Source organism: Pseudophryne corroboree, chromosome 1 (assembly GCF_028390025.1).
Source record: "Pseudophryne corroboree isolate aPseCor3 chromosome 1, aPseCor3.hap2, whole genome shotgun sequence".
NCBI lineage: Eukaryota > Metazoa > Chordata > Amphibia > Anura > Myobatrachidae > Pseudophryne > Pseudophryne corroboree.
The window spans coordinates 1,112,673,187-1,112,687,464 of NC_086444.1; the positions used below are offsets into that span (position 1 = coordinate 1,112,673,187).

The 14,278-nt window shown below is 45.4% G+C and overlaps 1 protein-coding gene and 1 long non-coding RNA gene across 2 annotated transcripts in view; one reads left to right on the forward strand and one right to left on the reverse strand.

The window, feature by feature from the left end:
* The window catches only part of DTHD1 (death domain containing 1), a 133,500-nt gene that overhangs the window by 57,824 nt on the left and 61,398 nt on the right, over positions 1-14,278 (forward strand). Inside the window, exons 3-4 of the mRNA XM_063922333.1 lie at positions 424-754; positions 3,114-3,293. Coding sequence (XP_063778403.1) covers positions 424-754; positions 3,114-3,293 — 511 coding nt within the window. The remainder of the gene's footprint in view (positions 1-423; positions 755-3,113; positions 3,294-14,278) is intronic.
* The window catches only part of LOC134927613 (uncharacterized), a 70,775-nt gene continuing 66,977 nt past the window's right edge, over positions 10,481-14,278 (reverse strand). Inside the window, exon 3 of the long non-coding RNA XR_010177687.1 lies at positions 10,481-10,618. This is a non-coding gene — a long non-coding RNA (uncharacterized LOC134927613). The remainder of the gene's footprint in view (positions 10,619-14,278) is intronic.

The window sequence follows — 14,278 nt, forward strand, 5'->3', positions numbered from 1 at the left end:
CCTCAGAAATCCTTTGTTTGCCCCTGCTAGGCATTTAGGATTAGTATTTTTGTTGCAAAGGAATTCTCAAAAAGTCTCTGATTATGCACAACAAAGTGTGGTGTAAAGTGTGGCATGACTCACTTGTCTTGTTCTTCCATCTTTAAACCCCGGTTAGTGTTTGATTCGCCCACTGAAGCTCCATGCAATACCAGCGCCAGGACCCAGGCTAGACGTAAACTGAAATTTGTGTGTGGTGGGACGCATGACTTGGCATGAAAAACGGGTGTGTTTGGCATAATGTGATGATAGGTGTATGAGGAGACATCTCTGGCACATACAAATTATTCACTGCTTTACATGGAATATTTAGTCATTAACATCAGTACCTGACCCAGTGGAGGTCACAGTCTTTGTATCCTAATTATGTATTTCTTCTCGTAGATATACCCTGCAGGAAAAGGGTGACAGTGATGATAGGTTAGCCTGCTTCATCAAAGCCCCTCCTTCAGTCTTGCAGAAGCTACAATGTAGGTTTAGGGATGACATCAGCTCCTTGGTGGTATCAGATTCGGAAGAATTGGTCAGCAGTGTTTTGCGTGTTTCAAGTGTTGACACTGATCTCAAAATCCCATTTCCCATCAACATTTCAATCCCATTCAGTAGCCATTATAGAGGAAGCTATAAGGATATAATGATTAAAGCAATTGAAAAAAAGTTTCAGGCGAGTTACCTAACACCTCATTCTTTAGATGGACATCATGGACAACACAAGGTTAGTGAATTTTTATTTTTTTTATTTTATTATTTTACTCACTGGCGGGGATTCAATTGTTATCACCCCCTCTTCCCACAGCTATTCAATTATTTATGCCGACGGGCATGCTACCATCATATCAGCTCACAGCCTCCTGAGGTGGCGAGCAGAAATGTGCTCAAACAGTGCTTTTTATGTTGCACCCGGTACTTTAGTCGGGTTTACCCATTTTGCAGGGCTATACCCAGTACTTCTGGGCACAATCAGTGCGCGGAAATAATGGGCGCCAAAACAATTGCATATCACCCCATCTAAAGTGATTGGTGAAATGTAATTATCGCTCCCCCACTATTTCGATTAATGTTTTTGCTGCTGTAATGTTGGTATTGTACTAGTGTGTGTCATTAATGTATTGACAAGATGGCGGCGGCCCATTGAGCAGCATTTTACTAAATTAATTAGAAATTTTCCATTTTTGGTAGACCAACTGTATTGTGAAAAACCTGGGCCTCATTGAGAGTTGAACAGTTCTAGAAGTGTTTTTCGGATTGAATTACATTTTGCACAGAAATCTAACAATTCACTCTTGGTCATATGACAATTCATTATAATAATAATAATAATAATAATAATAATAATAATAATAATAAATGCACAAATATAGTAATGTGACTTTAGCATTTACAACAAGTGGAATTTCTAGGCACAAATATTACAGGCTCTGAGTTCTACACATCTTGAGGTATTTCTGACTCAATAAGCATAGCCAATTATCAGTGGCGGTTTTAGGGGTGGGCTAGCAGGGCGGCTGCCCAAGGTGCAGTCACCACGTCAGCAAGGGCAAAGCCAGGGCAGCGCCACTGGAGCTCATGCTCCTGGCTCCTTCTCTGGCAAGGGCAATGCAAACACAGGTCCGACATTGCGCCGGACTGGCCATCTGTGTGTGGCCGTAATATCATGTAAGGAACATTACTGTGTAGCATAATGTATTGGGAACATTACTGTGTAGCATAATGTATAGGGGGTATTACTGTGTAGCATAATGTATAAAAGGGGATCTACCTGGCGTAACGTGTACACTATAAGAGGCTCCACCTGGCGTAACATGTATAAGAGGCTCTACCTGGTGGAATGTTTATAAAAGGGGCTTTACCTGGTTTAATGTGTCTAAGGGACTCTGCTGCACTGTGGTGTAATGTGTGTAAGAGGCTCTACCATGGCATAATGTGTAGGGGTACTACTGTGTGGTGTAACGTGACTGATGGACACTACTGTGGGGTGCAATGTGAGTTGGTACTATTCTGTGGCCACACCCCTTTCCCATGAAGCAACACCTCTATATTTTTGTGCACTGTCTCGATTTTGAATTTTTTTGGGGGGAGGGGGATCGCCACAGTAAACTTCTGCCCAGGGAGCTACAAAGTCTAGAACCAGCCCTGTACTGTACGTCTTTTTCTGTGCTCATTTAGTGAGCACATGTGTCAAACTCTTGGTGCAAAATGACAGCTCAAGACCTCAATTTCCACTTACTGATAATGCTGACACTAATCCTATTTGCATACAGTAAACAAATATAGCCATCTCTCATGGTTAGAAGAAATTTACAGTATGTATTGGGGCAATGTAGGAAAAACACATGCAGTGATGTGATGTGATGTGTGCTTATGCAATTTCTATCCATGATTGTCCTTTAGAATGGTGTCCAGATGGAGGAATTTATTTTGAGAGACACTTGGAAAATTGAAAATTCACTGTTGAGGTTGCTAAACCCCTTAGATGAGTTCAGCCTTGCCATGCTGTTCCTCTCTCGCCCCTTTCTTGGGCATATTTATTACAATCCACATTATCAATGCGGATGTGCTAAATATTTTTTGCCTAAGTTTGCATTGTGAAAATTTATATTTTCAAGCAAATTTACTCTGTGTCTCTTGCCAGGAGACAGGCTCCGATAAAAAAAAATAAAAAAAAAGCTTACCCTATCACTAATGGCTACTTACACTATCAAACAGCTTCCTGGTTCTGGTCCCCGGCAGCCAATGCACACGGTCAGTTGTCAGCTGGTGCATGCTTTATCTGGGGCAGACAGGCCATACATTATCCATAGGCTACTATAAGCTAACGCCATCTGCAGAATGCATCAAATTCCTGAGATTGGTAAATCTGACTCTCGGCCGTTCGGGGGAGGGTAGGCAAGTATGAATAAATATCTCTCATTAATCCCCCCCCCCTTCCTTGTGCAGCACACAAACTGTAATTAATTTTTCCTTTAAATCATTTTTGTCTGATTTTTAAGTTAAGTACAGTCAGTTGTTTGAAATTAACCTTTCTGCAAAGTTCATTTCAGTATATTTTATATTTATTTATTTATTTAATGCAGGGAAGTTTTGCAGAGGTCAAGGTGTACAAGCTCGGTACATTTTGTGTAGTTTCCTGTCTGAAGAAAGAGAATTTTACTATTCTTAAAAAAGGATTATCTTTAAAGTTGAACGTGGATTCTCGGATCTCCTTAAATTACCCCCCAGGCTGCTTCAGCTCCTCGGTAATTGTGCAATTTAAGGTAAATCTGAATATGTGTCTATTCTGTAAAAGGTGTTACATCTGGAACATACATCTTGAGTTATTTCCCAAAACAGCAGTCCTTGAGACAAAAGTGGGAAAGACATTATTGCCAACTAGAATCTCTATAATGTGCTGGCAATGATAAGTGCTCTTCAGGGTGTAAGTATTTCAAGACACTGAATTTTATGTAAGCACCTGGATCTTAACATCTATATATATTTTACGATGCCTCTAGATAACTGATCTGCCAGGTGAACTATGCCATTTTCAGTTCTAAAAATCATAGCTAATGTTCTTGTCAATTTGACCTTCAGTACATAATACTTTTGGGTGGAAAACACAACATCAGGGGGATAGTTACTTACGAATAATATCCTATTAGGAAATTGTGTATTAAAAAAAAAAAAAAAAAAACACTGAAACTTAACTATTGATTGAATATTATAATTAAAACTTAGGTGGAATGAACTTTTCACAATGCTCTTCTAAATTGATACTGGTGAATTATATTCTAAGTATTATACTATTGGTTTTGGACCTACCCGCGTCTGTCCTCCCTCCCTGATCCCTTCCCTGTTCTCTTCCCTGTCCCACTATACTCATGACAGTACAAAGGGGTATGCAAGCTGTGCCGTCACCCAGGGAACAGAACCCTATGGGTGGCACCATCGCTGCTCCTGCAGCTGGTTAGCTGGAACAGCGCTCTGCAGCCAGTAATGCTGCTGCAGTGTCCAAAGGATGCTCCATGCATGCACCCTGCAGCATATAAAGCCACCCTGAGGATGCTTCAGATGGGATGCAGTTAAAATGCCGGCTGTTGGAATCCCAGCGTTCAGGATACCAACGCTGGAATCTCGACAGCCGACATTACACTGGTGGTAGGATTCCCGAAACCCGCCCGGAATTCTTACTCGGTTGGTGGGTCCATTCCACCAACTGAATGGGAATAGAACCTGGGGCGAGCTAAGCCAAGCTCGCCACCGGACCCAAAGTGTGTCAAGCACAGCGAGCCCATGAGGGGACTCGTAGCCCCGCTGCTGGGATTCTGGCAGACGGGATTCAGCTGTAGCTATACTGACATCCAGCATCCTGACTGCCAGTATATAGTACCGGATTCCTCCAGACAGTGCAGTGCTTCCCAGTGCTGGTGACCCCGTACCCTTGGCAGGGTGTCATGACGTCACACGCTCAGGGAGTGGGGTTGACACATGGTGCAGTGCTGCCCTGTTACGGCATGGAATATACGTGCTCTGTGCTGTGTTCTCTTCTGCTCTGTCATGTCTTCCTTGCTGGCGATGGAAGATGTTTCAGGGTGGGAGCACGCCGACTCCTACTGTGCATGTCAGGGACATGACAGCTATCCTGTATATTCCTATAGAATATATTGGTAAAGTCAGAATGGTATAATGCAATCCTATTTCTCTGACGTCCTAGTGGATGCTGGGACTCCGTCAGGACCATGGGGAATAGCGGCTCCGCAGGAAACAGGGCACAAAATTTAAAAGTTTGACCACTAGGTGGTGTGTACTGGCTCCTCCCCCTATGACCCTCCTCCAAGCCTCAGTTAGATTTTTGTGCCCGGCCGAGAAGGGTGCAATCTAGGTGGCTCTCCTAAAGAGCTGCTTAGAAAAGTTTAGCTTAGGTTTTTTATTTTACAGTGAGTCCTGCTGGCAACAGGCTCACTGCAACGAGGGACTTAGGGGAGAAGAAGTGAACTCACCTGCGTGCAGGATGGATTTGCTTCTTAGGCTACTGGACATTAGCTCCAGAGGGACGATCACAGGTACAGCCTGGATGGGTCACCGGAGCCGCGCCGCCGACCCCCTTGCAGATGCCGAATAGAGAAGAGGTCCAGAAACCGGCGGCAGAAGACGTCTGTCTTCATGAGGTAGCGCACAGCACTGCAGCTGTGCGCCATTGCTCTCCGCACACTTCACACCAGCGGTCACTGAGGGTGCAGGGCGCTGGGGGGGGCGCCCTGGGCAGAAATGTAATATACCTATTCTGGCTAAAATATATCACATATAGCCCCTGGGGCTATATGGATGTATTTAACCCCTGCCAGGTTCCAAAAAAACCGGGAGAAGAAGAAGCCAGCCGAAAATGGGGCGGGGCCTATTCTCCTCAGCACACAGCGCCATTTTCCTGCCCAGCTCCGCTGCGAGGAAGGCTCCCAGGACTCTCCCCTGCACTGCACTACAGAAACAGGGTAAAAACAGAGAGGGGGGGCACTTATTGGCGATATTTATAATATTTGAGCTGCTATAAAGGGAACACACTTATTAAGGTTGTCCCTATATATATTTATAGCGCTTGGGTGTGTGCTGGCAAACTCTCCCTCTGTCTCCCCAAAGGGCTAGTGGGGTCCTGTCTTCTATCAGAGCATTCCCTGTGTGTCTGCTGTGTGTCGGTACGTGTGTGTCGACATGTATGAGGACGATGTTGGCGTGGAGGCGGAGCAATTGCCTGTAATGGTGATGTCACCCCCTAGGGAGTCGACACCAGAATGGATGGCTTTGTTTATGGAATTACGGGATAGTGTCAGCACGCTACAAAAGTCGGTTGACGACATGAGACAGCCGGCAAACCAGTTAGTACCTGTCCAGGCGTCTCAGACACCGTCAGGGGCTGTAAAACGCCCTTTACCTCAGTCGGTCGACACAGACCCAGACACTGACACTGAATCCAGTGTCGACGGTGAAGAAACAAACGTATTTTCCAGTAGGGCCACACGTTATATGATCACGGCAATGAAGGAGGCTTTGCATATCTCTGATACTGCAAGTACCACAAAAAGGGGTATTATGTGGGGTGTGAAAAAACTACCAATAGTTTTTCCTGAATCAGAGGAACTGAATGAAGTGTGTGATGAAGCGTGGGTTACCCCAGATAGAAAACTGCTAATTTCAAAGAAGTTATTGGCATTATACCCTTTCCCGCCAGAGGTTAGGTCGCGCTGGGAAACACCTCCTAGGGTGGATAAGGTGCTCACACGCTTATCAAAGCAAGTGGCGTTACCGTCTCCTGATACGGCCGCCCTCAAGGATCCAGCTGATAGGAGGCTGGAGAATACATTAAAAAGTATATACACACATACGGGTGTTATACTGAGACCAGCAATCGCCTCAGCCTGGATGTGCAGTGCTGGCGTGGCTTGGTCGGAGTCACTGTCTGAAAATATTGATACCCTGGATAGGGACAGTATTTTACTGACTATAGAGCAGTTAAAGGATGCATTTATTTATAGTAAGTGCGATGTCCATATCTGCCAGAAGAGACTCAGGGGCGGTGGGGGGTCGCCTCAAACATTTCAGCGCACAGTGGGCTCACTCGCAGGTGGACCCCTGGATCCTGCAGGTAGTATCTCAGGGTTACAGGTTGGAATTCGAGAAGTCCCCTCCTCGCCGTTTCCTAAAGTCTGCTTTGCCAACGTCTCCCTCCGACAGGGCGACGGTATTGGAGGCCATTCACAAGCTGTATTCTCAGCAGGTGATAGTCAAGGTACCCCTCCTACAACAGGGACAGGGGTATTACTCCACGCTATTTGTGGTACCGAAGCCGGACGGCTCGGTAAGACCGATTCTAAATCTGAAATCTCTGAACCTGTACATACAAAAATTCAAGTTCAAGATGGAGTCACTCAGAGCAGTGATAGCGAATCTGGAAGAAGGGGATTTTATGGTGTCCTTGGACATCAAGGATGCTTACCTTCATGTTCCAATTTGTCCTTCACACCAAGGGTACCTCAGGTTCGTGGTCTAAAACTGTCATTATCAGTTTCAGACGCTGCCGTTTGGATTGTCCACGGCACCCCGGGTCTTTACCAAGGTAATGGCCGAAATGATGATCCTTCTTCGAAGAGAAGGCGTCTTAATTATCCCTTACTTGGACGATCTCCTGATAAGGGCAAGATCCAGAGAACAGCTGGAGGTCGGAGTAGCACTAACCCAAGTAGTGCTCCAACAACACGGGTGGATTCTGAATTTTCCAAAATCCCAACTGATCCCGACGACACGTCTGTTGTTCCTAGGGATGATTCTGGACACTGTTCAGAAAAAGGTATTTCTTCCGGAGGAGAAAGCCAGGGAGTTATCCGATCTAGTCAGGAACCTCCTAAAACCAGGAAAAGTATCTGTGCATCAATGCACAAGAGTCCTGGGAAAAATGGTAGCTTCTTACGAAGCGATTCCATTCGGCAGATTCCATGCACGAACTTTTCAGTGGGATATGCTGGACAAATGGTCCGGATCGCATCTGCAGATGCATCAGCGGATAAAATTGTCCACAAGGACAAGAGTGTCTCTGCTATGGTGGTTGCAGAGTGCTCATCTGTTAGAGGGCCGCAGATTCGGCATACAGAACTGGGTCCTAGTGACCACGGATGCCAGCCTGAGAGGCTGGGGAGCGGTCACACAGGGAAGAAACTTCCAGGGCGTGTGGTCAAGCCTGGAGACGTCTCTTCACATAAATATACTGGAGCTAAGAGCAATCTACAATGCTCTAAGCCTGGCAAAACCTCTGCTTCAGGGTCAGCCGGTGTTGATTCAGTCGGACAACATCACGGCAGTCGCCCACGTAAACAGACAGGGCGGCACAAGAAGCAGGAGGGCAATGGCAGAAGCTGCAAGGATTCTCCGCTGGGCAGAAAATCATGTGTTAGCACTGTCAGCTGTGTTCATCCCGGGAGTGGACAACTGGGAAGCAGACTTCCTCAGCAGACACGATCTGCACCCGGGAGAGTGGGGACTTCATCCAGAAGTCTTCCACATGATTGTGGTCCATTGGGAAAGACCAATGGTGGACATGATGGCGTCCCGCCTCAACAAAAAACTGGACAGGTATTGCGCCAGGTCAAGAGACCCTCAGGCAATAGCTGTAGACGCTCTGGTAACACCATGGGTGTACCAGTCAGTGTATGTGTTTCCTCCTCTGCCTCTCATACCAAAAGTACTGAGAATTATACGGCAAAGGGGAGTAAGAACGATACTCGTGGCTCCGGATTGGCCAAGAAGAACTTGGTACCCGGAACTTCAGGAGATGCTCACGGAAGATCCGTGGCCTCTACCTCTAAGACGGGACCTGCTTCAGCAGGGACCGTGTCTATTCCAAGACTTACCGCGGCTGCGTTTGACGGCATGGCGGTTGAACGCCGAATCCTAAGGGAAAAAGGCATTCCGGAAGAGGTCATCCCTACCTTGGTAAAAGCCAGGAAGGAGGTGACTGCACAACATTATCACCGCATTTGGAGAAAATATGTTGCGTGGTGTGAGGCCAGGAAGGCCCCGACGGAGGAATTTCAACTGGGTCGATTCCTACATTTCCTGCAAACAGGATTGTCTATGGGCCTCAAATTAGGGTCCATTAAGGTTCAAATTTCGGCCCTGTCGATTTTCTTCCAGAAAGAATTGGCTTCAGTTCCTGAAGTCCAGACTTTTGTAAAAGGAGTACTACATATACAGCCCCCGGTTGTGCCCCCAGTGGCACCGTGGGATCTTAATGTAGTTTTGGATTTTCTCAAATCCCATTGGTTTGAGCCACTCAAATCGGTGGATTTGAAATATCTTACATGGAAAGTAACCATGCTACTGGCCCTGGCTTCAGCCAGGAGAGTGTCAGAATTGGCGGCTTTATCGTATAAAAGCCCATATCTGATTTTCCATTCGGACAGGGCAGAACTGCGGACGCGTCCTCACTTTCTGCCTAAGGTGGTTTCAGCGTTTCACCTTAACCAGCCTATTGTGGTGCCTGCGGCTACTAGCGATTTGGAGGATTCCAAGTTGCTGGACGTTGTCAGAGCATTGAAAATATATATTTCAAGGACGGCTGGAGTCAGAAAATCTGACTCGCTGTTTATACTGTATGCACCCAACAAGCTGGGTGCTCCTGCTTCTAAGCAGACGATTGCTCGTTGGATTTGTAGCACAATTCAACTTGCACATTCTGTGGCAGGCCTGCCACAGCCTAAATCTGTCAAGGCCCATTCCACAAGGAAGGTGGGCTCATCTTGGGCGGCTGCCCGAGGGGTCTCGGCATTACAACTCTGCCGAGCAGCTACGTGGTCAGGGGAGAACACGTTTGTAAAATTCTACAAATTTGATACCCTGGCTAAGGAGGACCTGGAGTTCTCTCATTCGGTGCTGCAGAGTCATCCGCACTCTCCCGCCCGTTTGGGAGCTTTGGTATAATCCCCATGGTCCTGACGGAGTCCCAGCATCCACTAGGACGTCAGAGAAAATAAGATTTTACTTACCGATAAATCTATTTCTCGTAGTCCGTAGTGGATGCTGGGCGCCCATCCCAAGTGCGGATTGTCTGCAATACTTGTACATAGTTATTGTTACAAAAAAATCGGGTTGTTATTGTTGTGAGCCGTCTGTTCAGAGGCTCCTACGTTTGTCATACTGTTAACTGGGTTCAGATCACAAGTTGTACGGTGTGATTGGTGTGGCTGGTATGAGTCTTACCCGGGATTCAAAATCCTTCCTTATTGTGTACGCTCGTCCGGGCACAGTATCCTAACTGAGGCTTGGAGGAGGGTCATAGGGGGAGGAGCCAGTACACACCACCTAGTGGTCAAACTTTTAAATTTTGTGCCCTGTCTCCTGCGGAGCCGCTATTCCCCATGGTCCTGACGGAGTCCCAGCATCCACTACGGACTACGAGAAATAGATTTATCGGTAAGTAAAATCTTATTATTTTATTGCAAATGGAACCCTGTCTTCTGTTGCTATTTTCAGCAACCTCCCATCAATATCATGGGCATCCTCTCATATTACTCATGTCATAGGGAAAACCAAATTTTAAATAATCTGATGTTTTCTTGATTTAACATAATAACAGTTTTTTTTCAATTCAATCAATTGCAAGTAAGAAAACACAAAATGAACAACATACAGCAACCGTAAGAACTCTCAAATCGTTTCACCTACTCTTCTTCTGGGGCACCTCTTGTCACTGCCCAACAGTAGTTAGCAAGCATAGAAGCCTTCCAATTGCTGAAATGCCTAGGTGGAATCACTCACCATGTTTGTCACTCACTGCACCGCAGTTGTCAGAGAAGATGGTCAGATGACAGTGACATTTTGCAGTCTAACTGATGATACTTTCCTAGAAGGTTGTTCACAATCTCAACATAGTTTCCAGCTCTTCTGTTAGGCAGGGAGCTGCTTTCTCATTTACCTGGAGGTCTTGGGTGAAGTTTTCATCCTTAACAAATTGACACATTTGTAGACCAAAAATTATTCCTTCCTTATCTTTAGCATCATTCAGAAGTGGAAATTTTCCTCTTAGGTACTTGAAAGTGTCTCCATCATTGTTCATCCCCTTTAAAAAGTTCATAATCAGTTCATATTATAACCACAAAACTCAAACAAATGGAAGGAACATCACTCATAACCTTCACTTGGGGCAAGCTACTGTATACGCAGACAATAAACAAACATTGGGCCTAATTCAGAGTTGATCGCAGCAGCAAATGTGTTAGCAGTTGGGCAAAACCATGTGCACTGCAGGGGGGGGGCAGATATAACATGTGCAGAGAGAGTTAGATTTGGGTGGGGTGTGTTCAAACTGAAATCTAAATTGCAGTGTAAGAATAAAGCAGCCAGTATTTACCCTGCACAGAAACAAAATAACCCACCCAAATCTAACTCTCCCTGCACATGTTATATCTACCCCCCTGCAGTTCACATGGTTTTGCCCAACTGCTAACAAATTTGCTGCTGCGATCAACTCTGAATTACCCCCATGGTCAACAATGACTCAACATTCCCTTATTCAAGTTTGACAACCTATATATTCTCTTGACGTCAGAGTTTCCTAGTGTTTAACAAAATACCCCTACATTATCATAAATGGGCTATATCTTGGAGAGCTGAGAGTTTTTAATTACATATGTGTTCTTCACATGCTGAAATCAATTACAAGTAATATAATTCATATAATAAATACAATGTGGATTAATTAAAATTAAAAAAAACATGAAATAATGAAAACAGTCTCACTTATTTGGAGTCTTGCAACAAGTTTCGCGGCTCAGTCACTTGAGTGCCTGAGGAAGTGGCTGAGCCGTGCAACGTGAAACATTTTTTACTGTATTTATTATCTGAATCTTTTTGTGACAACAGCCTAGTTTTAAAAGTATTTTATTTTTGTTTCATTAAATTAGACATTGTCTGTTATTGGAACTGAGAAATCCAAGGCAGATATAAAGACAATGGGACATTCTGCATCCACTACCAGTCTTGCATTGAGATTGATCATTAATCCCTAACAAAATGGTGCATGCAACTCTGGAAGAACATATCTCACACCCATGAACAGAACTTTGTGCCCCCTGTAGAGTTGTGCCCCCATTTGTGCCCCCTGTAGAGTAGCGCCGCTTACAAAAAAAAATGAAAAATTAATACTTACTATCCCCGCTCCTGATTCCCGACCGCTGCTGACCTCCGCTGGCACCGCTCCGCTCCTCGGATCTATGGGAGAGACGTCATGACGTCTCTACCATAGCACAGCATAGACACTAGAGGTCAATTATGACCCCTAGCATCTATGTGTCAGTCCCACAATGCTGTGCGGTGCGTTATGACATCATCGCGCACGACACAGCAAAAGGCCTCTCCATGAAGGGAAACTAGACGGGTAGCGTCTAGTTTCCTGCACAGCACTGGGGGGCACTGACCAACAGTAGAGGATCTTGCCATGGTGCAGCGCCCTCCGGATGGTGCCGGCACCCTCCAGAAAGCGGCGCCCCGGGCAAGAATCCTGTGTGCCTGTAGCAAGATCCGCTACTGAACAGAACCCATGTGCAAGTCTTAGCATGATGTGTATAATATTTAGAGATGAGCGGGTTCGGTTTCTCTGAATCCGAACCCGCACGAACTTCATGTTTTTTTCATGGGTCCGAGCAGACTCGGATCCTCCCGCCTTGCTCGGTTAACCCGAGCGCGCCCGAACGTCATCATGACGCTGTCGGATTCTCGCGAGACTCGGATTCTATATAAGGAGCCGCGCGTCGCCGCCATTTTCACACGTGCATTGAGATTGATAGGGAGAGGACGTGGCTGGCGTCCTCTCCATTTAGATTAGGGTTGAGAGAGAGAGAGAGAGATTGACCTGAGGCTGTGATACTGTAGAAGAGAGTGCAGAGTTTAGTGACTGACGACCACAGTGACCACCAGACAGTGCAGTTGTTTGTTTTATTTAATATATCCGTTCTCTGCCTGAAAAAAACGATACACACAGTGACTCAGTCACATACCATATCTGTGTGCACTGCTCAGCCCAGTGTGCTGCATCAATGTATATATATATCTGACTGTGCTCAGCTCACACAGCTTATAATTGTGGGGGAGACTGGGGAGCACTGCAGTGCCAGTTATAGGTTATAGCAGGAGCCAGGAGTACATAATATTATATTAAAATTAAACAGTGCACACTTTTGCTGCAGGAGTGCCACTGCCAGTGTGACTAGTGACCAGTGACCTGACCACCAGTATATATAATATTAGTAGTATACTATCTCTTTATCAACCAGTCTATATTAGCAGCAGACACAGTACAGTGCGGTAGTTCACGGCTGTGGCTACCTCTGTGTCGGCACTCGGCAGCCCGTCCATAATTGTATATACCACCTAACCGTGGTTTTTTTTTCTTTCTTTATAGTCATACTAGTTACGAGTATACTATCTCTTTATCAACCAGTCTATATTAGCAGCAGACACAGTACAGTGCGGTAGTTCACGGCTGTGGCTACCTCTGTGTCGGCACTCGGCAGCCCGTCCATAATTGTATATACCACCTAACCGTGGTTTTTTTTTCTTTCTTTATACATACATACTAGTTACGAGTATACTATCTCTTTATCAACCAGTCTATATATTAGCAGCAGACACAGTACAGTGCGGTAGTTCACGGCTGTGGCTACCTCTGTGTCGGCACTCGGCAGCCCGTCCATAATTGTATATACCACCTAACCGTGGTTTTTTTTTCTTTCTTTATACATACATACTAGTTACGAGTATACTATCTCTTTATCAACCAGTCTATATATTAGCAGCAGACACAGTACAGTGCGGTAGTTCACGGCTGTGGCTACCTCTGTGTCGGCACTCGGCAGCCCGTCCATAATTGTATATACCACCTAACCGTGGTTTTTTTTTCTTTCTTTATAGTCATACTAGTTACGAGTATACTATCTCTTTATCAACCAGTCTATATTAGCAGCAGACACAGTACAGTGCGGTAGTTCACGGCTGTGGCTACCTCTGTGTCGGCACTCGGCAGCCCGTCCATAATTGTATATACCACCTAACCGTGGTTTTTTTTTCTTTCTTTATACATACATACTAGTTACGAGTATACTATCTCTTTATCAACCAGTCTATATATTAGCAGCAGACACAGTACAGTGCGGTAGTTCACGGCTGTGGCTACCTCTGTGTCGGCACTCGGCAGCCCGTCCATAATTGTATATACCACCTAACCGTGGTTTTTTTTTCTTTCTTTATACATACATACTAGTTACGAGTATACTATCTCTTTATCAACCAGTCTATATATTAGCAGCAGACACAGTACAGTGCGGTAGTTCACGGCTGTGGCTACCTCTGTGTCGGCACTCGGCAGCCCGTCCATAATTGTATATACCACCTAACCGTGGTTTTTTTTTCTTTCTTTATAGTCATACTAGTTACGAGTATACTATCTCTTTATCAACCAGTCTATATTAGCAGCAGACACAGTACAGTGCGGTAGTTCACGGCTGTGGCTACCTCTGTGTCGGCACTCGGCAGCCCGTCCATAATTGTATATACCACCTAACCGTGGGTTTTTTTTATTTCTTTATACATACATACTAGTTACGAGTATACTATCTCTTTATCAACCAGTCTATATATTAGCAGCAGACACAGTACAGTGCGGTAGTTCACGGCTGTGGCTACCTCTGTGTCGGCACTCGGCAGCCCGTCCATAATTGTATAT